Source organism: Tenrec ecaudatus, chromosome 16 (assembly GCF_050624435.1).
Source record: "Tenrec ecaudatus isolate mTenEca1 chromosome 16, mTenEca1.hap1, whole genome shotgun sequence".
Lineage (NCBI taxonomy): Eukaryota > Metazoa > Chordata > Mammalia > Afrosoricida > Tenrecidae > Tenrec > Tenrec ecaudatus.
The window spans coordinates 6,917,807-6,944,530 of NC_134545.1; the positions used below are offsets into that span (position 1 = coordinate 6,917,807).

Consider the following 26,724-nt stretch of genomic DNA (forward strand, 5'->3'; position numbering starts at 1 on the left):
CCTCAGAACCCGTGACCGGCTCGGAAGCTGAGAGCCTCGCCGAGGTAGATGCCCTTAGTAATGAGCGCACCCCTCAGGGGGCACTGGGAAGAATGACTCTGTCGGTGACTGACCCCTCGGAACGAGGGACCCTGTCAGGGGGACCAGGGAAAAAACAAACGACTCCGTGATCTGGGAGACGGGAAAGAACGACCCTGTCAGTGACCGCCCCGTCAGAACCAGACATGGTCAGGGGAGCCTGAAAGAACGACTCTCTCAGTGGCCACCCCCTCAGGAGCGTGCGACTCCGTGGGCGGGCACGAGTGAATGAGCCTTTCAGGAGCTCCACGTCTGGAATGAGTGACCTCCTTAGAGGCACCAGAGGTATCAGTGACCCCTCAGGAGGTCCACATTTGTACAGATTCTGTTTTCGAGAGGGAGTGGCTGCAGCATCTCTCAACTGGGGGTGGAGTGGGGGAGGGAATGAAATAGCAGGTGCCCTAGGAGCCTGGAAGAGGAGTCCTGGTGGCCTAGTTGGTTACACATTGGGCTGCTAATTTCAAGGTCAGCAGTTCGAACCTGCCTGCTGTTCTGCCTGAGAAAGAAGAGGCTTTCTACTTCTGTAGAGAGTTATAGTATCGGAATGGCCACAGGGGCTATAGACCCTGCCCTATAGGGTCACCATGGGCTTGATTTTGAGTTTGAGTAAGAATCCAGAGCTCTAACCATACATCCTATCCAACACTCCAATATCTTAATGCAGGCCACGGAGGCAGCAGCTAGGGCAAATGGGCGGGTGATGCCAACTGCCAACATTTTACCACAACTTTAGGGGGCGTGGAAAACAGCCTGTGATGAAACACCCATCACCCTACTATTTGAACTTAATTCTTAAGCCACACCACCTTGTCCCCGTAAAAAAAGAATGTAACGAGGTGAATATGTGAAGAACCAAGACTATTTGAAGAAACAGAGCAACTGCCTGTAGAGATGGAACTGTTGAGGTGGAGGGGAGGAACCGAGCTGCTAGTCCAAACTGGCTCTAGGAAAAGGTGGTGCCAGGCTAAGTGAGGATTTCTTCTTTATTGAACAGATGTTCACTGAGCTCCTGCTGTGTGCTTGGCAGTGCCGTTGGTGTGGAGGATGCAGAGAACAGACATGAAAGATCTTTACCACGATGGCGCTTGAATCCACGGAAGGCGTGGGTTTCATGTAGAAAAGGTAAACTTGAATTCAGAGGCCAACCGAGTTACTATAGTTTCAATAGAAGATATTTTCCTTGAAAGTCAAAACTCACTGCCAAGCCATCAATAACACTTAGACTCTGTAGTAATGAACAGCCTTATAAGTCTTAAGTGGAAATGATTTGCTTGCATTCTGCAATGAGGTGGCTGTTGAATGTAGAAATATAACTTGTGCTAAATTATTAGTTGGTAATACTAGGCCCAGAGAAGTTGAGCCTGAAAAATGATTATATGAAAAACAAGTCATTTCATTTACATTCTTGCCTTTTTCGTATCTCTTTTGTAAGCAGCAATTCAAAACCAAAAAACGTTGCCCTCCAGTTGGTTCTGACACAGTCACCCGATAGCATATAGTAGGACTGACCCGTATGGTTTTCAAGGCCCCTGAGAGGGGCTCGTAAGTTTAAACTGCCTGTCTTTCTGTTCACTGCTGAGTACTTTAACCACAACACCACCGCCTTCTAAGAGTTTTAGAGTTCAGTGTTTGCATTTAGGACTCTAACCTACTTTAAGTTAACATCTGTATGTGTGCATAAAGTTCTGGCGTCATTTTTTTGCATGTAGCGAAGTAGTTGCTTCAGTGCTATTAACTGAAACACCTATTCCACCCCCACGCCCCAATGAATGACGTTGGCATCTTTATTACAAATCCTGTTTCTTTTTCACCAAAATCCTGAAGGTTGGTTAATAGATAGCTGACTACACCCAGTCAAGCATGCCAACAAAACAGCAACTGACTGTGAATAACATGTTTATTCAGAAAGCCCGAACTGTAATAACCTATTTTTAGTTTATGCAATGTTAACATTATTCTGTTTACTATATTGGATATATTCATTGTCTTGAGTATGGAGATGGTTTCATGAGTATCTATAGATAAATGTATATATATATATATTTCAGACTTACCAAACTGTGTGCTTTAACTATGTGTTTATTGTATGTCAGTTATTCCTCGATGAAGCCAATTGAGGTATAATTTACTGATCAAGACATAATTGACATATAATAAACTGTACATATTTGAAGTACACATTTGATTATGTTGATATAAGTATATATACTCATGAAACCATGACTACAATGAAATGAGTGGGAAGACGCATGTGAAATTGGTTACTACAGTTTACTGAATAAACACCAGTGCCTACTGGGTAATCTGTTCTTGTCCAGCAAGACCACTCCTAGGTCTGTTCTCCAGAGAATTGAAAGTGTATGTTCAAACAAATGCTTGCGCATGAATTTTTATAGTACTGTTGTTGCTAATAGCCCCAAAGAGAAGCAACCCAAATGATTCCTGGGGAGAGGCTGAGCGTAATCTGGCCCATCCACACAGTGGGACAGTGCTCAACCACAAAAGGAACGCAGCAGTGACTCGGGCTACCTGGTGGAAACATCCTGGGTGAAAAAGCCAGACGCAGAAGGCCACTTGTCGGATTTGATTTATATGGGATGTCCAAGATAAGCAAATTCTTAGAGATCTGTGATACTTGTGATAATTGATCACTTTTTAAAATTTATAGACTATTTCTTTCAGAAGATAAGGAACCGTGTAGATTAGTTGTCGCTAGTGGCTGGGGGTGGCTGGGGGTGGGGGAACTTGACTTCTTTTGGGGTGATGAAAGTCATCTAGTCATCTAGTGGTGATGGTTGCACAACCTTCCGACTATACCCACAGCACACTGAATTGTACGCTTGAAAAAAGCGATTTTTATGACATTTGAATTATATCTCAATAAAAAAATAAAGAGAAACAGGAAGTAGACAACTGAGGCTCCCAGAAGAAAAAAATACATCCCACAAAAATATGCGGCCAAACTTCAAATTCATAGGGAAGCACTTCAGACCCTCACATAGAGGTTATTTAGTCTTATTTTAGATACAGTTCTAACCATCTTGGTGCTCTGGTTTCTTTGTTGCAAGATAAACCAGTCCATCATAGCCCTCTTCCTCTAGAAACTGCTCTTTCCCACAGAAGTGCCCCCAGGAGTCATTCTTATATTCCGTGCCCCCGCCCCTTGGCTCCAGCTGATTGCACTGCAGGTGGGAGCCTGACCCAGTAGGCCAATCTGATTCAATCCTCTGGGCTTGTGGAATTGGGTCGAGGTAGGTCTTTATTCTCTACCAGGGACTATAAACAATGGTTGGTCCTGTTTGAGGAGAAGCTGAGAAGACTATTCTGCAGAAGCAAAAGCATAAACTATCTGAACAACAAGAAACAGAGGCTAGGGAGAGATTCAGAAAATAGATCCTTTGGTTCCCGTTGAGTTTCTGAGTCTTTGTTCTGCCCCTGATTCATTTCCTAGGTCTGCTTTATCAAAGTACTACAAATTAGGTGGCTTAAAACAATAGAAATGTTATCTCTCACAGTTCTGGAGGCTAGAAGTCCAACTTTAGGGTCTCACCAAGGCCATACTCTCTTCTTGGGCTCTAGGGGAAGACCCTCTTGTCTCTTCCGGCTTCTGGAAACTCCAAATATTCCTTCGCTTGTAGCAGCATCACTTCAATTTGTGTCTCTCTTTCCCTGGCTGTTTTCTCTTTATATCTAACTGCCTCTGTGACTTCTTGCAAGTACACCAGTCATATTGGAACCACCTCACCCAGTGTGACCTCCTGTTAACTATGTCAACGATGACACTCTTTCTAAATAAAGTCACATGCACAAGTACCAAATTTAGGATTTGAATGAATATTTTTAGGGGACATAAATCAGTCCATCAGCTTCCGTTGGTCCACCTTTTTGCCTTGTGATAGCCCACATCCTTATAATACATGGTTTTTAAAAATTTAAATGTAAGCTACTAGGCTTCTGAAATTAGATATTGAAAAGACCCATACTCTCCCGAGAAGAACACAACTTGACTGGTGGCCCCATGGGAGAGGAGGGCCGTCGGAGGGAGAGCAGGGAGCCAACAAACTCAGGGATAAGGGAACAACAAAGGATCTAAAATTGATGGTGAGGAGGGGGTATAATTCCTGGTGGGGTTTGATCAAGTGCAATGTATCCAAGAGGAATTACTGAGAACTAAATGGAGGGTGAGCATGATAGTAGGACGGGAGGAAGGTGAAACAAAATAGAGGAAGGAAGTAGGAGGCGAAAGCTGTTTATAAAGGTATAGCTATAAGTAGCTAAACCTGTATATATATATGTAAATATATTATAAGTATATTAATTATATATAATTATGAAAGAGATAAAGGCCAATGTATATATATTTATAGGTTAAGTATTACGATAGCAGACAGACTTTGAACCTCTACTCAAGGCCTCCCTAAACACAAGAACACTTTGTTCTAATAACCTGGCACTCTTTGATACTCAACTTTTGACACAATCACTGAAGACAAAATGGGTGAATAAGCAAATGTGGTAAAGAATGGTGCCTGGCTATCAAAAGGTAGCATCGGGGGTTTTAAAGGCTTGAAGTTAAACAAGCAGACAGCTGGCAGGGAAGCAAATAAGCCCACATGGAAAAAGCACACCAACCAGTGTGAGCATGAGGTGTTGACGGGATCAGGTATCAGGTGGTATCAAAAGATCCCAAACAAACATTTATATCGATGTGAAAGAGGGGGGTTGGAGTGGAGACCCTAAACCCATCTATAGACAATTGGATACCCCCTACAGAAGGGTTACAAGGAAGAGACAATTCAACCAGAGTGCAGTATAGCACCGACAAAACACACATCATTCCTGTAGTTCCTCCTGAGTGCTGCCTCTCCTCCACTACCATGACCCAGCTCTACCTTACAAATCCGGCTGGTAAAAATAAGTGTTCCCAACACATGGAATTCAGGAAAGATAACCCCCTCAGGAACAGTAGTGGGAGTAGCAGTATCATGAGGGTAAGGGGGTGGGGGAGGAGGGCAGATGGGGAGAAAGGAAAAACTCATTACAAGGTTGGATATATAGCTCACCTCCCAGGGGAACAAATAACAGAAATGTGGGTGAAGGAAGACAAAGGACAGTGTAAGACATGAAATAACAACAGTAATGTATAATTGATCAAGGATTCATGAGAGCGGGAGGGTGAGGGGGGGAGGGCAAAAAGAGGAGCTGATACCAAGAGCTCCAGTAGAAAGAAAATGTTTTGGAAATGTTGATGGCAACATATGTACAAGTGTGCTTAATACAATTGAATGATGGATTGTTAAAGGATTTGTAAGAGCCACCGCAATAAAATGATTAATAAAAATTTTTTTTAAAAGAAAAGACTCACATTTATGTACAGGTTCTGTAAGGTGAAGTGTGCTCTATGTCTTTGGAATGTAGGCCTGAAAATAGAGGTTTGTGTGAATGTAGCAAATTAGAAAGAGACACTGCCTGAGGATGTATATGTACGTACCTAGTATGTATATGGGACCTGGTGGCATAGAGGTTGAACATAGGGCTGCTAACTGGAAGGTCATCAGTTCAAACCCATCAGCTGCTGGGAGGAAAAAAGATGAGCATGTTGAATGAAAAACTGCTCGGTCCTGTACCATTTTCATGATCGTTGGGCTGACTGAGTCCACTGTCACAGGTACTGTGTGTCGTGAGTGCCTTCCAATCTCACACCTCTGGAAACTAAAAATCCAAATCAGAGTCTTGGCTATGTCCATTCCTTCTGTGAGCCTTTCTCCTGGTTTCCAGTGTATCCCAGCGATCTTTGACCATCTTCGACATCCCTTGGTGTTCCTTGATATCTTTCCCTGTGTGTCTCTGGGTCTGTTCTGTTCTTTTGATAACTCAGAAGTGACTATCCACCCTATTCTGGTACGCCTTCGTTAATATAGTAGAAGAAAACTCCTATTTCCAAACAGGGTCATATTTACAGGTACATGATTTACACACATATTCTGGGGGATACAACTCAACCCATAATCTTGGGAAAATTGGAGTTCTCCCAATTGTTTTTCAAAGTTCTTTTTATTAGTATGCAGGAATCCTATTAATTTTGGTGTATTAATCCCATATCCTGTCACATTGCCCAATCTTTAAAAAAATAACTCAAAAAAAAATAACTCATTGTATTGGGGCTCATACAACTCTTATCACAATCCATATATACATCAATTGAGTAAAGCACCCTTATACATGCGTTGCCTTCATCATTCTCAAAATTCACCTTCCACTTGGGTTCCTGGAATCAGCTCATTTTCCTTTTTCCTTCCCCCTCCCTCCCTGTTCCCCCCTCCCTCATGAACCCTTAATAATTTATAAATTATTATTTTATCTTATCTTACACTGCCCATCGTCTCCCTTCACCCACTTTCCTGTTGCCCATCCCCCAGAGAGGAGGTTATATGTAGATCCCTGAGATCGGTTCCCTCTTTCTACACCCACTTCCCTCCCGGTATCACCACTCTCACCATTGGTCCTGAGGGGTTCATCTGCCCTAGATTCCCTGTGTTTCCAGATCCCAACTGTACCGCTGTGCATCCTCTGGTCTAACCAGGTTTGCAAGGTAAAATTGGGATCATGATAATTGGAGGGGAGGAAGCGTTTAAGAACTAGAGGAAGGTTGTGAGTTTCATTGTTGCTACACTGAACCCTGAGTGACTCATATCCTCCTACTACCCCTCTGCAAGGGATGTCCAGCTGTCTACACATGGGCATTGGGTCCCCATCACACACTCCCCTCACTCACGATGATAGGATTTTTCCCCCTGCCTTTGTTGCTTGAAACCTGGTCCCCTTGGCCCTTCATGAGCACACATGTTGGTCTGCTGCTTCTATGTGGGCTTTGTTGCTTCTGGGCTAGATGGCCGCTTGTGTACTTTCAAGCCTTTAAGTCCCCAGATGCTATATCTCTCAATAGTCGACATTGCCCAATCTTTTGATGGTTTTCAACTTTTTTTTTCAGTTGAGTCTTTGGATTTTGTACATATAAAATGATTCCATCTGCAAATAGTGAGAGTTTTACTTCTTTGCTCATCTTGATTCCTTTGGTATATATATATATTTTTTGGTCTATTGGTTCTGGCTAAGACTTCCAGCATAATGCTGAATAAGAGTGGTGATAGGGGTGTCCTTGTCTAGTTCCCATTTGCAAGGGGGAATGCTTTCAGCTTTTCCTCATTGAGCGAGATATTGGCTGTTGTTTTTTTTTATATATGGCCTTTAAAAAATATGGCCTTTATTATATTGAAAGTTTTCTTTTTGATTCCTTTTGTTGAGTAAGTTTTTACTCTTGATCTTAGCCAAAAGGCTGAGAAGCAATTGTTGTTGAGTGTTTTTATCAGGAATGGGTGTTGGATTCTGCCAAGCATATTGTGCCCTTACGTGTAGCTAGTGAACAATCGAGAACCCCATGCTTCTGTGTGGTCTTACAGCTCAAGTGGTAGAGGTGTGTGATATGAGCTATGCCCAGACATGTGAGGTATATGGCGGGCAGTTACAAGTTAGCATTACTGACAGGAGGTATTTGTGTAGAGTGGTACTCTGTCCCTTTTTTCATTGTTTCCCCTTGTTCTGGTCTTTCCATCCCATGTATTCCACTCAGCACAGTAAGAAATCAACTCATTGAGCGAGTGACCAACTGTGACCACTTTCTTTGGGTCAGTTGAAGGCAGAAGGTCCTCTGCCCTGTGGATCATCCAGAACTCTCAGCTCATAGCCTGCTTCAAGCCTCTTTATGAGGAGGGAAACACAATTCACCTCAGTCTTGTGCTTGGCCTATTTCTGCCTTTTGGTTTTGGTTTTGGCCTCACCCTTTAGAAGGTCCAGTGGTTACATACCTCAACATCAGGACAGGCAGCCCTGACCTTGTGAATGATCTCAGTGATCATGAAGCCACCTAAGTGACCACCGTCTCTAATCAGTGTCAGGGATAGGAATAAGGCCTATCATGGGAAGTTGTGGTTAATATGAGAATATTCACTCTTGGATATAGATGGAGTGGGAAACACCTTTAAGTGCTATAGAAACTGAAATTCTGTTAAAGGGTACATATTTTTCATTACTAGCATAAACCTCAGAATGATTGATGGAAAAGCTATTTTGTTTTAAATAAGTATAACTAATTAAAAATAGTTAAATAAGAAGACAGAAAACTTTTAAATAAGTAAGAAAATAAATGGACAGACAATTGGGAAGGATTGTGTTGGCTAGATCATAACAATGATAGCAGTTGATATTAGGGACAATATTTACCTTTCAAGCCATCACAGGTTTATAAAATCGTTGTACAATACAAGACATGCCAAGATGTTGTTGCTAGCACTGCCTGGTCTTGTGTCATCCTTCCCATGGTTCTTATGTTTGAGCCACTGTTGCAATCACTGTGGCAATCCATGCCATCCAGAGTCATCTTCTTTTTCGCTGCCCCTCTACTTTGCCAAGGATGATGTCCTTCGCCAGGGATTGGTCTCTACTGACAACAGGTTCAAAGTGTTAGAAATGGAAAATACGAGGGGGAAAAACAATCTTTAACCTGCTTTGACGATATTCAGAAAGCATCTTCAAACAACTTGCAAAGTGTCAGTTTGTGGAATTATTTCAATGAAATTACATCTTTGCCATCTTGCCAGCCTTCCGGTTCAGAGTTGAAAATGAGATAAGTTTTAATCGTGGTCAGATACTATAAAAAGAGGAAGGGAAACTTAGTATTTTGGTGGCAACATCTCTATCAACAGTATCGTGAACTGGCAAGAGTAGCCTCATATCTACCTTCCAGCAGTAGAACGTGAGCATCTAATCAGTCAGTATCTCGTGTTTAGTGCAGCAACATCTCAAGAACAATCTAGCAGCCAGTATCTATCGACTGCCTTCAAGTCCGCCTGGCTTACAGGGAGCCTTGAGGACAGGCAGAGCTGCTCACAGGGTTTCCCAGTCGGCCTGTCCATCTCGGTGGAAGCAGACTGCTTCATCTCTCCCACACAGAGAGGCTGATGGTTTGAACCATCCATCTTTGAGTTAATAGTCCACTGCTTGACCTCCTCCTGTGCCACAAGAGTGCCTTAGCAGCCAGCAGTGACTGCTATGGAATACTATTCCTGCATGATAAAATCACACTTTAAAATTTTGATTAGTAAAATGTTATTACAACTCACTACCATTGGGTCAATACTGACTCATCACAATGCTACAGGACAGAGTAGAAGGGCCCCTGTGAGTTTCTTAGACGGTAACTTTATGGGAGAAGAAAGCCCTGTCTTTCTCCCTCGGATCGACTGATGGTTTCAAACTTCCAGTCTTATGGCTCATAGCCCAACAGGTAACCATTACACCACCAGAAGAAATAATAAAGCTCAAATCTTAATTAAACACTTTAGGGAAAGTTTTCTGACACATTGTTTAAGTACAGCATTTTAAGATATGGATTTAACTAAACCAGTTGCCATCAAATTGACCCCGATTCCTGGCCACCCAGGAATCTGTGTCAGACTAGGATGGTGGCCCGTTGGGTTTTCAATGACTGTTTTTTTTTCAGAAGTACATTGTCCAGCTTTTCTTCTTTGGGCCTCTGGTTGGGCTTGAACCTCCAGCCTTTTGGTTCCCAGCAGAGTGGGTTAAACATTTGTGCTACCTGGTGGAGGATTCCCTTGACCATTTGCCCCACATATGTAGTTGGTACCCCTTTAACCCTCATGCACATGAAGTATGCACTGCTACGAGCCAGATATACACCGCTTATTTGAGTGACTTCAGGAGCCATTCTCCGCAGATCCAAGAACCCTTCCTGGGGTCCACTGCAGTTGTCCTATTACCTGGCATATTGGCTGCATCTGTTGAGAAGGAGTTTTGTCCTCATTGTGCTGGGTGGTTGGGGACCTTCAGCTGTGTGTGCACCGAATAGTCAGCACTAAGGAGAGACCAGTCCCTGGAGAAAGACTTCATGCTTGGTAAAGTAGCAAGGCAGCAAAAAAGATCGTCAGCAAGATGGATTGACACAATGCTTGCTTCGAGGGACTCAAACACGAGAGCAATTGTGAGGCTGGCACAGGACCAGGCACCTAACTGCAGCTCTGCTAGCCTGCTCTTCTGTTGCTATTGGTACTGCCTCCGTCCTTGGTGCTTGGGTTTATCTGTGAACACCCTAGCTTGCATTCCAGTTTATGCGACAATCAATAAAAAATAAAGGCTGCGGTCAAAATCTAAACTAAATGAATAATCATAATAATAAAATTCAAGGAGAGCCAGTCACCTTATCAGCATGTGATTGATCATGATAGTGTTGATATGTTGAAAACTCTCTCTTCTGACTCTAAGTATGTTGCCTGTTTTATTCCGTGTGTTTTCCCTTAAACACACCTCTAACAAGACCTTGTATCTTATTCATCACTTCATATTTTGGTAATGCTTTCAGTTACCAAATTTCATTGCTTCCTGCCCGAATTAGTTTTTCCTTCTTGTTTCTTTGAGTTTGCTCTGTTGTTCTTTTCCCATTTAAGTTGAATGCTTAGCTCATTTCTGTGTTCATCCTCCTTGTTTCCTGATAAGTGTCTAGAAAACAGTCCGTTTCTTTGTCTGTATCCTATTATGTTTTTAACCTTAGTGTGATTTTGGTTTTTATTGTTTTCTGTTGGGTCTCCCAGCTGTGAAGCACAGGAAGGGTGGATGCAGAATGATAATAACTGATACAGGGGACATAGGGAATATAGGGGTGGATCGTAGGGAGGGGAAGGGGATTTCAGGAATAACTAATAAAGATGGGGGGAGCACTAGAACGGATTGTGTTATATAACTCATCTTAAAGGCCATTTAACTATGGTGGGGGATGCTTTAAAATTGATATGATTGAATTATATTATATAACTTGCCAACAAAACTATTGAACAAACAACAAACAGTCAATTTCCCCTTAAAAGGCTGCATTAGTTGTGTTCCAAATTTGGTCATGGGAGTTTTCATTATCATCCAGTTCTAAGGATTCCCAAGGCATGTAGTCATCTCTCTATTCAGATTCCAAGTTTAAAAAAAATACCTACAATTTAGAAATCAGTGTTTCATGTCATTGAACTCTGGTTGGAGAAACTGACTCCTGAGTTGGAAATGTATTGAAGGAAATACAAGGTCTCATGCATGACTGCTCTATAAAGGTTCTTTGTGCACCCTTAAGGTGTGTGCATTCTCGAGTGTCGGGTTCTTTTGGTGTCTGTAAACTCAAGAGACCTCCTCCCTTTTTCGATACAGTTGAGCTAAGACCTGAGTGTCTGATGGAGTTAGGTGGGAGTGCCCCAGGCAGAGAGCAGAGCAAGTGCCAAGGTTGTGCAGTGGGAGTGAGCTTGGGGTGCTGCAGGGGCAGTAAGAAGAGCAATGCAAATGAAGGGTAGTGAGCAGGGGAGTGAGGACATGAGCGAAGGCCCTAAGAGGTCAACCTGGACCACAATGGCCATGGTAAGGACGTGAGATTTTAGCTAACACAACACATTCATTACCCACTGACGAGGCAGTGAGGAAGCATTTCCTATTAGCTGGATGTCAAGTCTAAAGGCATCTCATTTCATAAACAGAAGAGAGCATTTTGGATTTACAAGTCAGCTCTAACCCATGGGCAGCCTTAGGTAACAGAACTAACTCCGGCCAAGTCCTCCGCCACCTTCATGAGTGCCCGTATGCTTGAGCCTGTGGTGACTTTCGTGTCACTCCGTCTCATTGGCGGCTTCCTTCATTTTTATTGACCCTCTGCTCTAACAAACATGAGGCCCTTTTCTCGCAAAGATATTTTCTGATGACGTGCCCAAAGTGAGCGCGTACCTAAGAGATCATCCTTAGACCCAGCTTCTTCATTTACCAATAAGAAAACCCAGAAGAGGTCTGCGTGAGTCAGTCCCAGCCCAGTGCCTCCAGTGGAGACGTGCTCCTACGCATGAGGCACCGCCTTCCTCATTGCACGGAAACGCATTGTCGCTGGAGGAACTTGCATAGACCCCTTTGTCGAGCGCTCTGGTTCTTTTGTCTCTGGAGATGGGATCGGCCTCAGGGAGCTTCTCACAGGGCCTCCCTACCTCAGGCACCTTCCTCTTCTAAAATGTGCTGCTCGCTCTCAGTTCCTGTTCCCCTTTACCGTTTGGATTTGTTTCCGTGAAGAAAGTGCCCCTGCCATCCCTGATGGTAGGCCAGTGCCAGCCCTTTCGGATGTGACCCTTATGGCACGTTCTTTAGCCTCCACCAGGCAGAACCAGCCACAGTAGTCACTCGCCTCTGTCGCCTGGCTGGCTCCAGGTTGCTCCACTCCCCACTTTGCAGGGACATAGCTAGTCTGCCCTCTCAGCAACACAGGAGCGAATGCAGCTAAACCCCAGCAAGTGAAAGCTATGATTCCACACCCTGCTTTAGGCCTGCACTCCCACGGGAGCAAGGGAAGGGTCGCGGGGCATAGCAGCTGCGTCCCATGGCACACAAGCCCGGCTCTGTGGTTGTCCTCCCTTCTGTTTTCTCTAAAGTTGAAGGTAGATTTACTCTTCTCAAACTCACTACCATCAAGTCAATGCTAGCTCACAGGGACCTGCCTAACTCCCAGGGCAGAACTGCCCCTGTGAGTTTCGGAGAGTGTAACTCTTTACTGGAGTAGAAAGCCTTGGCTTGCTCCCCAGCCAGTCTTCTCAGGCAGTGGACAATGATCTGCTGAGTGGCAAGGCAAGGCCAAGCCTTGAATGTCACCTCAAGGAAGCCACAGGGGACTAGATTAATGCACGCCAACCAGTGGCTTCCCTCATTTTGCTTGCAGAGAGCCTTCTTCTGGTTTTCTGGAGGTGGTGCTGAACTCAGAAGGAATGCTTTTTAAGAAGACACGTCGCTATGGCATGTCGAAGGAGGGCATGAGGAAATGGAACAGGTTCTCCAGCTGCGTCCCAGGGCTGCCACACGAAAATACCATAGGGCAAGGGACTTCAAACAGCAGAAGTACATTGCCTCACAGAGCTGGACCTCAGAAATCAGAATCGGCATGTCTGTAGGGTTGATTCTTTCTGGAGGCTCTAGAGTGGTATCGATCCCCTGCCTCTCCTCCAACTTTTGGTTGTTTCTGGAAATCCTTGGAATTTCTTGACGTTTGGATGCATAACGTCTGTGCTGCTTCTGCTTTCCTTCTGTGTCCCTCTGTGTTTCTCCTCTTTCATAAGGACACACCGCTCAAATGGGTTTAGGGCCCACTGGCCTCTAGCATGACCTCAGGTTGACTGATATCTTTAGAGACCCTCTTCTCAAACTAGGCCACATTCACAAGTACCCGGGATTAGGACCTCACCCGATTGTCCCTGGCACTGAACTTCAGTGCTCACTAAATGCTTGTTGAGTGGATTGATGAAATTGGGAAGTTGGCCCTTGTTTCTTTCTGGGAAGGTGCCTTTTTTCCTCTTGTCCTTTTGACCTGGGGGAGGGGGGGATAGTTTAAAAGATAGAAACAGAGCTGGATTACTCTAGTCTGAACTCAGATCGTGTAGGGCTGTAATCATTGAACAAGCTTTTGATAGCTGCTGTACCACCAGCCTATCCTGATCCAACATTGAGGTCGTCAATCCTGTTGTTGATATGAACTCTTTAACAGGATCGTGCGGCCTTCCCTAGTTTAACTTGGATCATCGATCGATTAGTTGGGCCAATAAGTGACTAGGCACTGTGACAGGTTACTCTAGGTATCATGTCATTCAGAGGCTGTTTTGCTCTCTGAGGTCACTACTGTTAGAAGGTGGGTGCTACTGAGTTCATGAGTGCTTGAATAACACATTTGAGTGGGCGGAGGTCACAGAGCTAGTGATTTCTCTCTCGTATATGTTTAAATTGCCTTAAAACTGTTTAAGATAGTCAAAGGTTAGTTTAATCTATGGACTTGGAGCTGGAGTGATGCTTGAGTACCATCTAAAGAAGAATGATACCTCACCTCATTAGACATTTGAGTAACATTTTAATCATCATCATAGCTAGCATGTATTGAGTGCTTACTCTGTGTCAGGTAGTGTGCTGAGTGCCTTACATACACGTATGCTCAAAGTATTTAATATTCAAATAATCTTGGACACAGTTAAGTTCATAAGGGTTTGATAAGTTCCCGAGGCTGCTCAGTCAGTAAGCGGCAGAGCCAGGACTGTACCCAGGAGGTTGGTTTCAAGGTCAAGGGTCTTCCCGACTGCACCACTGTGCATGTTTGAGTTGGCCCTTACGTCAATCTGTCTAGTATGGTAATTATTTCGTTCAAACAGCCAGGTAGTATAGAGAGCTTCCTTCTCCAATTCCTCAGGATGAAGGCTCATGCGGCCTTGATAATTCAATAGAGTTAAGAATATTTGTTTATTGTAGTTGTTAGGTGCTATCAAGTCAGTTCCAATTTATAGCAACCTGATATTCGATGACAAAACACTACCTGGTCCTGTGCCATCTTCACAGTTATTCCTATGTTTGTGACATGGTGGCACGCTGTCTGATCCAGGGCCCTCCTCTCTTTTGCTGCCCCTCCACTTTACCAAGCACGGTATGAGATGCAGTCAATTATTTACTATGGCTCTTTTGTCTGTCTCCATTTTGTGATGTATTTTAAATTCTAGCCTCTACATCCATTTTGGAAGGAGTTTATCTGTTATGCAAATAAGACAAGATTAAGGTGAAATGTATTTTGAGTCTGCACCTTCTTGCAGGAAATGACTCAAGTCACCTTTCTGGGTAGTGTGATCCACAGAAGGTGAAACCATACCTCCATCAAAGCCATCTCTGTGACTTCCCCTTTCCAACTGGGCTGGAGCAGAAGACTAGTGTTGAGTCACCATGACAAACACAAATCAGATATCTGTTACCATCCTCAAAAGATTGTTGGCCCTGGCCTGGAGAAGCCATCTTGACATGAACCCTGGTGTGCTTTTAGGCCTGGCTAAGCAAGTGAGACTTACTTTCACTTTGGGATGTTTCTCGCTCTTGCTTTGGGTCCTGCAGTGGACTTGCCCCTGCCTGACTTCTAATCCTTGGGACTCGAGTTGTGGCCTCCCAGCTGACCTGATTCATCAGCTTCTACAGTCCTGTGGATGAGAAGGATCCTTGGGCTGATGTCTGAACTTCAGATTTGGGACCTACCAGCACCCACTCCCACATGAGCCATTTCCTCAGCAGCTTGTGAGTTCTCTGAGATACTGGAACAAATTGCAGAGTCTCTAGGGGAGGAGTGGTGTCTGATAGGACAATGGCGTGTCATGGGATTTTGGAAAACCCAGATATTTGAGATCTCGTGAATCTCCACCCATTGGGACTAATCATACATGCATCTTTCTATAAGAAATTATTTGTGCAATATTAGCCATATGGAATCTTTCCCTTAGATGATGATTTATTTTGGAAATATGAGTAAGAACCCTCTGGGAATGGAAAACAGGAAACTGAACGAGGACACTAAAAGTGAAAGAAGACAGTAGCATCTAAATCTCTTCGAAAGAGAGTAGAAAGAGCTGTGTCAGGGGACGTGGACATAGAGGGTCTCCCACCTGGAGGACTGACTTGAGTTTCGCTTCTAGGAACCAGAGGCCTGGCTAGGCCTGTTTGTTGATGTGGTGCTCAGCACAAGTGAATCCATGTGAGGCCACTACCATCAAGTCAACACATGATATTGTGCCTTAGTTCTCAGCCTTACACCATCTACTGAATCCATCTCTAAGTTCAGTGTGCCCCTGCCCTTGCTCAACAAGCATTTCAACCCTACAGACTCGAGACAGCGGGTGTTCTAAAACTGGAAGTGCACCAAAGTTTTTCCTTCTCTTTTCTTGCGCTCTATCTTTTTTAAAAAAAAATAATTTCCCAAGAGGAAGAGGCAGCAAGAAAAGAGAATCCGTTCAATTTTTGCTGTATATGTGGATAAATGTTACCTGGCATAGAGACCAAAATGAAAATTAAAACCATATCTACTACCATTCATAGTTCCTCCCCCACACCATGATCAGAGTGATCTTAAAAAAAAATCAAAGATTATATTCTCAGGCTCCTCCTTAAAGTCCGACAGGACCTCCCATGGTTTTAGAATAAAGAGGAAACTCCCTACTCTGGTCTATGAGTTGGAACGGACTCACTGACACAGAGGCATGGCCTACAAGGCTCTATTCAATCTAGCCCTAGCTTCCTAACCAGCCTTACTTCCCCTGAAACTCTTTCTGGTAGTCTTTAAGTTCTACATACCTGCTGTTCTCTCTCTGCCCCAGAGCCTTTGCGCATGCTATACCTGCAGCCTTTTCTTTTTGTACATTTCTTTTCCCTCCCCTCTTTACCTCATTTCCTAGTACTCACTCCTGAGATTTTGGCTATAGGATTCCTTCCTCAGAGTGGGCTTCTCTGATCCCGCAAGTAGATCAAATCCTCCTCTCCTAATTTCTTTTGCCTTCTTTATCATCATATTTGCCAGAAGTTACAAGCTTACATTTGCTTGATTAATGTCCATCTCCTTACCTTCCATGAGGACAGCAACCGTATCTATCACTGGCTTCCAGGGAGTATTCTAAATGAAAGCTATAAAGCCAAGTAAGTCCAGGGAGCACCAAGTGCTGTGAAAGAAGCTAAATTAATGAAAACAAAGGCGATTTTGAAGAAGAGATGTAAACATGTTTGACCATTGAGTGAAATTGTCGGTGAAAGTACCAGCTATGATCTGGGGCCCTTCTGAGAAAAGAAAAAGCCGACTCCAATAAAGGTGACTTATACATCAGTTTTTCTTATGACAAACATGGATAAGACATGGCTGGGTTAGACTTAGGAAGAACCTAAAACACAGGCCCTTTAAGGAGAGAAATGCAAGCCTATTTCCAATTGTACACGATCAGCCAGTGAGCAGATTGCTTTTCTCCCGCCACAGAGACAAAACAATGGATACCGTGATATTTCAACAGAAGCATGGAGTTAAGTACAAGAAAACAGATGCCACAAAATGAGACTCACACTGGGATGCCTTTGAGGATGACATGATTTTCTGCAGTCGACTAAAGATAAGAATAGAAGTACACTTCCACGTGACTGTAGGAAGTGCCAGACATGTAGCACACAGTTGAAGTCACACCTCCCCTCTGGCCCAGAGCATCAGTGGGGAAGGAGGAAAGCAGTAGGTGGAGCCAGTGGTTATTTGCCATTTCAAATGCTGACTCCATCTGGGGCCTCAACGAGGTGATGGAAACACGTTAGGGATTCAGTACCCAAAATGAAGGTGTAAAGACTCAGAGATCATCAGAATAGGAAGTCCTAGCATTTATAGAGAATTCTTAGAGTAAATGATTTCCATCCCCAAGAAGCCAGCCATAATCCAGCATTCCTATTCAAAAAGATCTCCAAAAGGTAGTAAAAATGAAAGTTCAGTCTGGTTTAATTCACGTGATTCCTGAGTTTAAAGCTAGAAAATATTCTGGGTGACACACACAGAGTCATTGTCCCTGTTGTTAGGCACTGATGAGTCTGTTCTGACTCATAGAGTTCCCGTCCACATACAACAAAACACTGTCCGAACTTGTGCCGTCCTCAGGCATTGCTGGCTTGAACCCTTGTTGCAGTCGCTGTGTCAATCCTTCTGGGTGAGGGGCTCCTTGTTTTCCACTGACCCTCCACTTTTCCATGATGTCCTTCCCCAGGGATTGATTGGTCCCTCCTGACCCCATGTCCAAAGGATATGAGATGGTGTCTCACCATCCTCACGTCTAAGGAACATTCTGGCTGTATTTCTTCCAAGACATGTACCTTCTTCTGGAAATCCATAGTATATTTGATATTCTTTGCCAATACCATAATTCAAAGGTGCCAATTTTTTGGTCTTCCTTACACATTGTCTAATTTTCTCATAGGAAGCGATTGAAAATATCCTGACTTGGGTCGGCCACACCTTAGTCCCTGTTAATAAAATAGAAACTCCCCAGTGTTTTAGAAGATAGCAGGATGTAAATCAGTGTATATGTAAAAAACAAACAAAAAATAAAAACCTCACGGGTCCTTTGTCAGTCCCACTATTGAGTAATGGTCTCTAAACTTTATTAAGTTTAAGGTGGCTGTTTAGAAATAGATAGATAGCCTATTCCAGTGTCAAAACTATGAACAAGGAAATCTGCGGGAGGATCTTAAAACCTGCAGCTACTCATTTTTGCCTCCTTCTCAGCTGGTGGATAGGAATGGTAAAGACTAGAGTTGCTTGTTTAGTACCATCCAGGCTGCATCAGCTTTGACCGACTGCACAGCACAGGGTGTTAAAGGCATATGTTGTTATTAGTCATGGAGGTGATTGGCACGAGTCCAGAGACTCCTAGAAGCTCCAGGCACAGCAGAAATGATAAACGTCTGGCCCTGTGCCATTTGAGTAATCAATTATAGATTAGACCATTGGGATCCATAGGGTTTTCATGGTCTGAGTTTTGGAAGTAGATCACAGGCCTTCCTTTTTCCATAGTACATCTTAGTCTGGGAGCTCCGCCAAAACCGGTCCGGCACTCCACGGCCACCGCACACGAGCCTCCATGGACAGACAGGTGGTAGAATTGCTTGAGGCTTATTGGCTGGGAATCAAACTTGAGCCTTCTACATGGTAGGTGAGAATTCTACCAGTCCCCAATGTTCGAGGCTTAAAGGTGGCCCATTCCAGGCTCTGACATCAGTAGTCACTCCCTGACATCAAACATAATGTGTGTTCCTGTGCTGTGCAGCAGCTCGATAGTTAGATTTGGTGGGTTCCAAGGCTGGCCTGGTGAGTTGCATGAGTTGATCTGCCATCCTCCTAGAACAGCTGACTATAAACCCGGACTCCTGCGGACTTCCAGAGATGCCCCAAGCTCCCTACAGACTTCACAGTCTGAGAGTACTGGACTGAACCTGTGTGCCCGGCATCAGACTTGCTCTCTTTCTCTGGTATCAAACTACCCCAAACTTAGTGCTTACACCCACAATTTAAAGTGACCGGGCATTTTCACAAGGGTTTCTCTTATGCAATTGCAGTCACATGCTGGTGGGGTCTGGAGTCATCTGAAAGTCCTCCTCCCCTTCCTGTGTCTGGCAAATGGGCTTAGTGGTTTTGGACAGCTAGCGACTAGTTGGCCATCTCGCCTTTACATGGCTACTTGGACTTCCTCACAACAGGGCGGCCTCAGTCACCTCTTACATGGTGACTGGCTTCCCCCCCACCTCCCCAGCAAGACTTCCAAGGGACAGGAAGTAGCAGCTGCCAGGACCAACACCCTAGAACTGTCACAGCATCACTTTCACTATTGGGTAAAGCAATCAGAGCCTGCCCAGATCCAAGAGGAGGAGGCAGAAAGTCCAAGTCTCAAGGAATGAGCGGCAAAGACCTGTGACCGTATTGAATCCGCCATGTCCGCCAAACAGGGCCCAGAGGGTTTGTTCTCAATTGATGACTGTGCTAGCCTGGCCTCATCGTGGGACTGTCTGCATTCGTACAACTGTTCATTCCTTGGTGCCATCCCCTGCTAAGAGTTTGCATTTCTTCCCCAGATACACAGAATCTGAATCTGCCTTTTAACAAGGCCTATTAGGATCACTTGGAGATCCTGTTAAGATGTAGCAAAAAAAAAAAAAAAAAAGATGTAGCTCCTGATTCAGTACGTCTGGGGTGGGAATACAAATACTCCACAGGGAGTGGAACTGCAGCAACCAGGTCTCAGCCTTACTTTCACCACTGATAGGAGAGTTCGTGTAGGAATGGGCTGTCTCAGTTTGTCTGCAATATAGCTCTGTGCCAGAGTGGGTGGGGTCATAAGGAGACACAGTGGATACAGGCTGAGGATCACACAACTCTGGGTGGGTAGAATTCAGCCTGAAATAAAGATCTGAAGCTCGTGGTTCCCAGGCCACTGTGCTCTTGGACATTTCTAAAGCTATAGACTGAGAAAGCACATTTTTCTTGGGCTGAAAGAGCCCCGCCCCAATCTTTGAAGGATCAACTCAAGGCTCAAGGAGAGGTGAGGTGAAGGTAGCCTGTGGCATCAGTAAGGATGCTTGAAGCCACTATATTGGCCTTTGGTCTTGGGAAACTCTTTCCGAATCCTCCAGCGGCAGCAGCTGGGCAGAATGGCGTAGTCAGCTATGTCTTGGGGGCCGAAGCGCCAGGTGGTGTAGCTCTGGTAGGCACAGTGCCGCAGCCGGCTATTGGTGGACTCCGGGTCCAGCTCCATCTCCAGCAAGGGCTCCTGGTAGAACAGAACAAACTGCAGGGCGTGTCTGGATAGGACAAGCTTCCGGAACAGGTCTGAGGTGGTGATGCAGGCACCGGGCTTTTGCCGGCAGCACAGCTCTTCCAGGCATCCAGACGTCGAGTTGAGCTCGGATGGGAAGCAGTGTCCGCACTGGCACCAGTGCGGGCTGTCCTGGGGTTTAGGAGTTGTCGCTTCACGCAACGGCTGCATTTCTGTTTCTTGCCCCAGAGTTGGAGATGACTCAGGTAAAGACAGCGGCAGCTTGAACAGGTCTCTGAAGTCCATCGGGGGTCTCTGAAAAAAGCCATTTCCCAAGCTCTTTAATTTTAGCTTAATTTTATAGTTACATTTAATTTTACACGGCTACTACTACTATTATTTTAAATGTGCAAATCACACACGTGTTGTAAGTATTTGCAAACCAATGCAACCCCTTCCTGTTTTTAGTTTTCTGTGCATGCTGTGTGCAGTGCTACCTGTGTGAGCCCATTATCTACACAGACAAATTATTTGTGAATGTATGCTTATTGTCATTTGTTAAATACCTTTTACGTATCAGCCTTGTGCTAATATTTTAAAAGCTGGTATTGCCTCATGTAAGCTTTATCTAAGTGTCTAAGAACCACTTGACATATGTATCATTATCTCCACTTTATAGATCTGGGAAGTGGATTTCAGAAAAGCTTGGCCTCAGTTCAGCTATCACCTCTTTAGAAAGGTCTTCTGCCCCTGACCACCCACCCTAGGGTATCCTGGTAAGTGGTGGACTGCTGCTAATCAAAAGGTTGGCTGTTCAAATCCACCAGCTGCTCTGCAGGAGAGAATTAAGGTCGTCTATTCCCATAAAACTTTATAGTCTTAGGAGTCCTGTGTAGGGGCAGTGGGTTTGGTTTCTGGTTTTGGTCTTCCATGCGCAGGCAGGGACCCCAGTCTGCTCTGTTTCCTGTTATAGCTCCAATATCTAGGACAGTGACCAGCACATAAAATCTGTTGTCAATTCTGACTTATGATGACCCCATGTGTGACAGAGTAGAACTGTGCTCCAGACAATTTTCTTGGCTGCAGTCTTAACAGAAACATATTGCCACACCTTGCTTTCTGTAGGAGCCCTGGTGATTACCCATTTTGCTGCTAACCAGAAGGTCAGCAGTTCAAAACCACCAACCTCTCCAGAGGAGAAACATTGGGGCGTCTGCTCCTGTAAAAAGTGACAATGGTGGGCTTGTTGCTTCTCTGCTAGATGGCTGCTTGATTAACGTCAATCCTTTAAGACCCCAGATGCTATATTTTTTGATGGCCGGCCACCATCAGCTTTCTTCACCACATTTGCTTGTGCACTCTTTTTGTCTTTAACGATCCTTGTTAATCAACCCTTGACTCATGGCAAGCCCATGAGAGAATCAGACTATTGTGACACATAAAGTTTTCATCAGTTGCTTTTTAGAAGTAGATCTCTAAGCCTTTCTCCTGTGATTTGTATTAAGATATTGCTGTTACATTGTAAAGATTCAAGATAAACTATTGCCTATGAAGAAAATATCTTCACACTGAGCAGCAGTGTGATGAAGTAGTGCAGTGGAGAAACATAAGAAAAAAAGGTAACAGTCTTGAAAACCCACAGGGGCAGTTCTACCTTGTTCTATAGGGTCACTGTGAGTCGGGTTCGACTCGATGTCTTTCATGGGTTTGAACTACCAACCTCTATTTTTTTAATTAATTATTTTATTGGGAGCTCTTACTGATATCATAACATTCCATAGTTCAATCAGTAATGTTCACTTGCGACCACAAACCATTTTCTTTTTTTTTTTTAACTCCTTAATATCTGCTCCTCTTTGTCCCTTCCTCCCCTTCAGGAACACTTATTATTTTTTTCCTATAATAGTTGGGTTTTTTTGGACCATATCTTATACAATCCAATATATCCTTTCACATATATGGTAATTCTGTTGTTCAATCCTATTAAATGGGGTTATTTAGTCATCAATGTTCTCTGCTCCCTATTCCCCACTCCCCCCACTTTCTTCCTGTACTCCCAGGAACTGTTACTCTTGTTACTATTTCTGAAGGGTTATTTAGTCTTGCCTTTTATGTACTGAGTGAACTTAAATATAAAAATGTACGTACACAAATCTAACATGATTAGTGAGGTAACACCGATCAAAACCATAATAGTAAGGGAAGGAAATATTAAAGAACTAGAGGATAGTTATGTGTGAACCACCAACTCTTGATTGGTAGTCAATTGCAAACCCTTTGTGGCATCTACGGCCCTGCCCGTCACCTAACTGACCAACCAGTCACCATTGCCTTGACTCCAACCCCTGGCAGACCCTGTGTGTAGAGGGGGACTGTGTTCCCTAGAGTTCCCAATGACTGCTTCCTGGGACGGAGATTGTCAGAGGAAGCCATGGTGGGCTCTGCCCCACACGCTGCTTCCACCAGGCTCCCTCTGCTGGCAAAGCTGTGTGCTGCCCTCTGGGAGACCTTGACAACCATGGCCATCAAGTCTGTTCATCCTTAGTTGAGATTTATTTTAAAACAAACAAACACCTAAAACAACAACAACAAAAAACGAAATGCTTTTACTTACTGGAACTTCTTCCCCCTTGAAAGTTTGCAGACTTTGCCCAAGTAGCTGCTGGTTCACCATCCTAATGTAAGGTTCATCCACAAAGGACACATATTTTAAGCTCTAGGAGGGAGAAAAAGGTTTAAAAAACGGGCCCATTTTGTATGGAATGACCAAGAATGGTATATTTGAAAATACCTGGGCATTGCTAAAGGCAACTGTTATTCTCATTTAACGAATGCTGGAGTTTTTAACCAAGTTAACCCCAAACTCTCTTGAACACAGAACAAAAAATTTCTGCATCTAAAGATAAACCAGAACTGGAGCCCAAATTACCTTACCTTTCCTGTTGTTTTGTTTTAATAAATAGATTTTTTTTTGGTCATCACAGACTTATGGGGAAATTCCACAGAAAGGTCAGACATTTCCTGGTTGGCCTTGACTGTTCCATTCAGGGCTACTTGATTTAGCTCTTCCCCACACTCAGGGAGCGTTCCTAGCCCAGGGCCTCACCTCTACCGCCAGATTGACCATCTCAGACGGACAGGTACATTATTGCCCCTTAAATTAGGGGTTGGGCTCTCTTTCATCCCCCTGGGGCCATGAAGTGGAGACTAGTTTTGGCGGCAAACGGGAACGCTGATTTCACATAGTAAATACACGGACAAAGGACAGTGACTCCTGCAGTCAGCAGCTGTGGGGCAGGGCAGGGCAGTGGCGGCTCATGGATGAGGGGAGGACAAACCCTCTTTGTTGCTTTACGTTCCACACCTTTTTCTCTGATCAGGAAACTATGGCACCCAGAGCAGAAGACCTGTTTAGTGACGTTACATGTTTTCCTCCTAAACAAATCAAATCCCCACACAGTCCCAGGTTCCTTTTGGCTCCTCCTCCTTCCTAGAAGCAACCTTGTGGAACAACCATTGTAACCACTTTATTATTAGTATCATTATTATTGTGTGTTTTGCTTGTTATCAGGGTGGTGCAGTGGTTAAGCACTTGGCTGCTAACTGAAAGGTTGGCAGTTCAAACCCACCAACCTATTTTCAGAGGGAAAGACCTAGTGATCTGCTCCCATAAGGATGCAGTCCAGAGAGAGGGGGGGGGGGGGGAGATTGCAGCACAGAAAACCCTCTGAGACAGTTCTCCTCTGCATATAAGGTCACTTATTCCATCTGTCTGCTGAGCAAATAATCAAACAAGCTGGGTTATCTGTAGGAGAATGTGGCATCAGGATCGAAGGAAGGCTTATTAATAACCTGTGGCATGCAGATGACCCAACCTTGCTTGCTGAAAGTGAGGAGGACTTGAAGCACTTGCTGTGAAGGTCAAGGATTGCAGCCTTCAGTATGGAAAGAAGACCAAAATCCTCATAACTGGACTAATAGGTAATATCGTGATAAAAAGAGAAAAGAATTTCATTTTGCTTGGATCCACAATCAAAGGTCATGGAAGCAGCAGTCAAGAGATCAAATATTAGGTAAATCTGCTGCTCAAGACCTCTTTAAAGTGTTGAAAAGCAAGGGTGTGACTTTAAGGACTAAGGTGCGTCTGGTCCAAGCCATGGTGTTTTCTATGGCCTCTTATGCATATGCAAGTTGGACAATGGTTAAAGAAGAATGAAGAAAAATCAAGATCTGTCTGGGAAGAAGTACAGCCTGAATACTCCTTAGGGGCAAGGATGGCAAGACTTCGTGTCATGTACTTGGGACATGTTATCAGGAGAGACCAGTCTCTGGAGAAGGACATCATGTTTGGTAAAGTGGAGGGGCAGCAAAGAGGAGGAAACTCCTGGATGAACTGGATTGACACAGTGGCTGCAACAGTGGGCTCACACAAGAACAATTCCGAGGATAGTGCAAGGCCAAGGCCGTCTTTCGTTCTGTTGTACATAGAGGGTCGCTATGAGTTGGAGCTGACTCGATGGCACCTAATAACAACATGAGTCAGAATCCACTGGACAGCACACAACAACAGCAACAGTGTGTGTGGTCACGGTGGTCACATTGCGTGCACCCACACAATAAAAAAACATATCAGACGACTTTACATGTGCAGTCATTGTTTTTTTTTAACCTCCTGCTGTTCTACGCTTGTCTTCTCCCATTCCGCGAGATGCCATGGCTGTTTGCTTCTGCCAGTACCTATGCTGAACAGTTAGGAACCCGATTTTTAAAATCAACCAGCCTGAACTGGAATCTTCAGCTCTACCACTGACTAGCTGTATGGCGTTGGGAAGATTAACGAACTTTTCTATGTGCCAACTTCAGGAGCCCTGGTGGCAGCAGTGAAGCATCCGACTGTAAATGGGAAAGGTGGGTGTTTTGAACCCAGCCAGTGGCTCTGCAGGAGGAAGACTTGGTGACCTGCTCCTATAAGGATTATGGGCTAGAAACCCCTGTGCAGAAACCCCTCTGCCACATGGGGTCACCGTGAGGCAAAAATCAACTCGACAGCAGCTAACAGCATGCTTCAATCTACTCATCTGTAACAACAGAGATAGGAGTAAACTAAAAACCAAACCCATGGTTCTCAATTAAGTTATGACTTCAGAACGACTCTACAGGCCAGAGCAGAACTGCTCCTTAGGGTTGCCAAGGCTGCCAGTCTTTATGGAGGCAGACAGCCACAGCTTTCTCCCAAGGAATGGCTGGTGCCCTCAAAGAGCTGGTCTTCCTGTGTGCAGCTGAATGCATAGTCAATGTGCCGCCAGGAGCCCAGCACTGCTAGCAGAAGCTACTTAGCGGGTTGTTAAGAAGATTCAGTGGGCTGACTCTATAAATCACTGAAGAATCCTCCAGCATGGAAAGGACTCCAGCAATGTGGGCTGTTATCATCATCAGGCGAATCCTTTGTAAAGGGTGCCAGGTACACCTTATTATGCATTCTCATCATGCCCCTCTTCAATATTATCAGTTACCCCAGACCCAAACCACTGCCACCAGGCTGATTCTGACTCCTAGGGAGACCCTATCCGGGGTTTCTGAGGTGGTAAATCTTTATGGGAGCTGGTCACTTCTGCTCTTTCCTGAGGAGTGATTGGTGGGTTTGAACTGCCAATACTGAAGTCCAACGCTTTCATGTTATTTGTTGGTTCCTACTAATTTGTCTGCCCAGACTGTTAGAATCTTCGCTTTCTTTTTGACTCTGTTGCTGTAACATGCCTGAAAACATTGACACACTCTGGGACAGAATGTTGCCTCTCTATCCATCTTGTCTCTCAGTTCTTTCTTTTTAAAGTCATTTTATTGGGAGCTGATACAACTCTTATCACAGTCCATACATACATCCATTGTGTCAAACATATTTGTACATTGGTTGCCCTCATCATAGAATAACATTTTTTAAAACACATTTGTACATGTACTGCCCTCATCATTCTCAAAACAATTGCTTTCTACTTGAGCCCTTAGTATCAATTCCTCATTTTCCCTCTCCCTCCCTGTTCCCCTCCCTCATGAACCCTTGATAATTTATAAATTATTATTTTGCCATGTCTTACACTATCCAACATCTCCCTTCACCCACTTTTCTGTTGTCTGTCCCCCTGGGAGGAGGTTATATGTAGATCCTTATAATCGGTTCCCCTTTTCACCTCACCCTCCCTCCACCCTCTCGGTATTGCCACTGTCACCACTGGTCCTGAAGGGATCATCTGCCCTGGATTCCAGTTCCTATCTGTTCCAGTGTACATCCTCTGATCTAGCTGGATTTGTAAGGTAGAATTAGGATCATGATAGTGGGGAGGCGGGGTGGAAGCATTTAAGAACTAGAGGAAAGTTATATGTTTCATCATTGCTACACTGTACCCTGACTGACGCGTCTCCGCCCCAAGAGCCTTCTGTAAGGGGATGTCCA

At 44.4% G+C, this 26,724-nt stretch overlaps 2 protein-coding genes across 3 annotated transcripts in view; one reads left to right on the plus strand and one right to left on the minus strand.

Annotated features, from left to right (window-relative positions):
* The first annotated feature begins 24 nt into the window (after positions 1-24).
* The window catches only part of IFT81 (intraflagellar transport 81), a 184,172-nt gene continuing 157,472 nt past the window's right edge, over positions 25-26,724 (plus strand). Inside the window, exons 1-2 of one of the 2 annotated variants that reach the window (XM_075533688.1) lie at positions 25-44; positions 1,073-1,200. The gene's annotated coding sequence lies outside the window, so the exon portion shown is untranslated. Of the gene's footprint in view, positions 45-126; positions 364-1,072; positions 1,201-26,724 lie in introns of those variants that run through there. The other variant, XM_075533689.1, reaches the window with a different exon arrangement.
* Positions 16,808-26,724, minus strand: part of P2RX7 (purinergic receptor P2X 7) — a 49,028-nt gene continuing 39,111 nt past the window's right edge. Inside the window, exons 12-13 of the mRNA XM_075533693.1 lie at positions 22,888-22,989; positions 16,808-20,588 (exon numbers count right to left, since the gene is read on the minus strand). Of these exons, the coding sequence (XP_075389808.1) occupies positions 20,085-20,588; positions 22,888-22,989 (606 nt within the window). The 3' untranslated portion in view covers positions 16,808-20,084. The remainder of the gene's footprint in view (positions 20,589-22,887; positions 22,990-26,724) is intronic.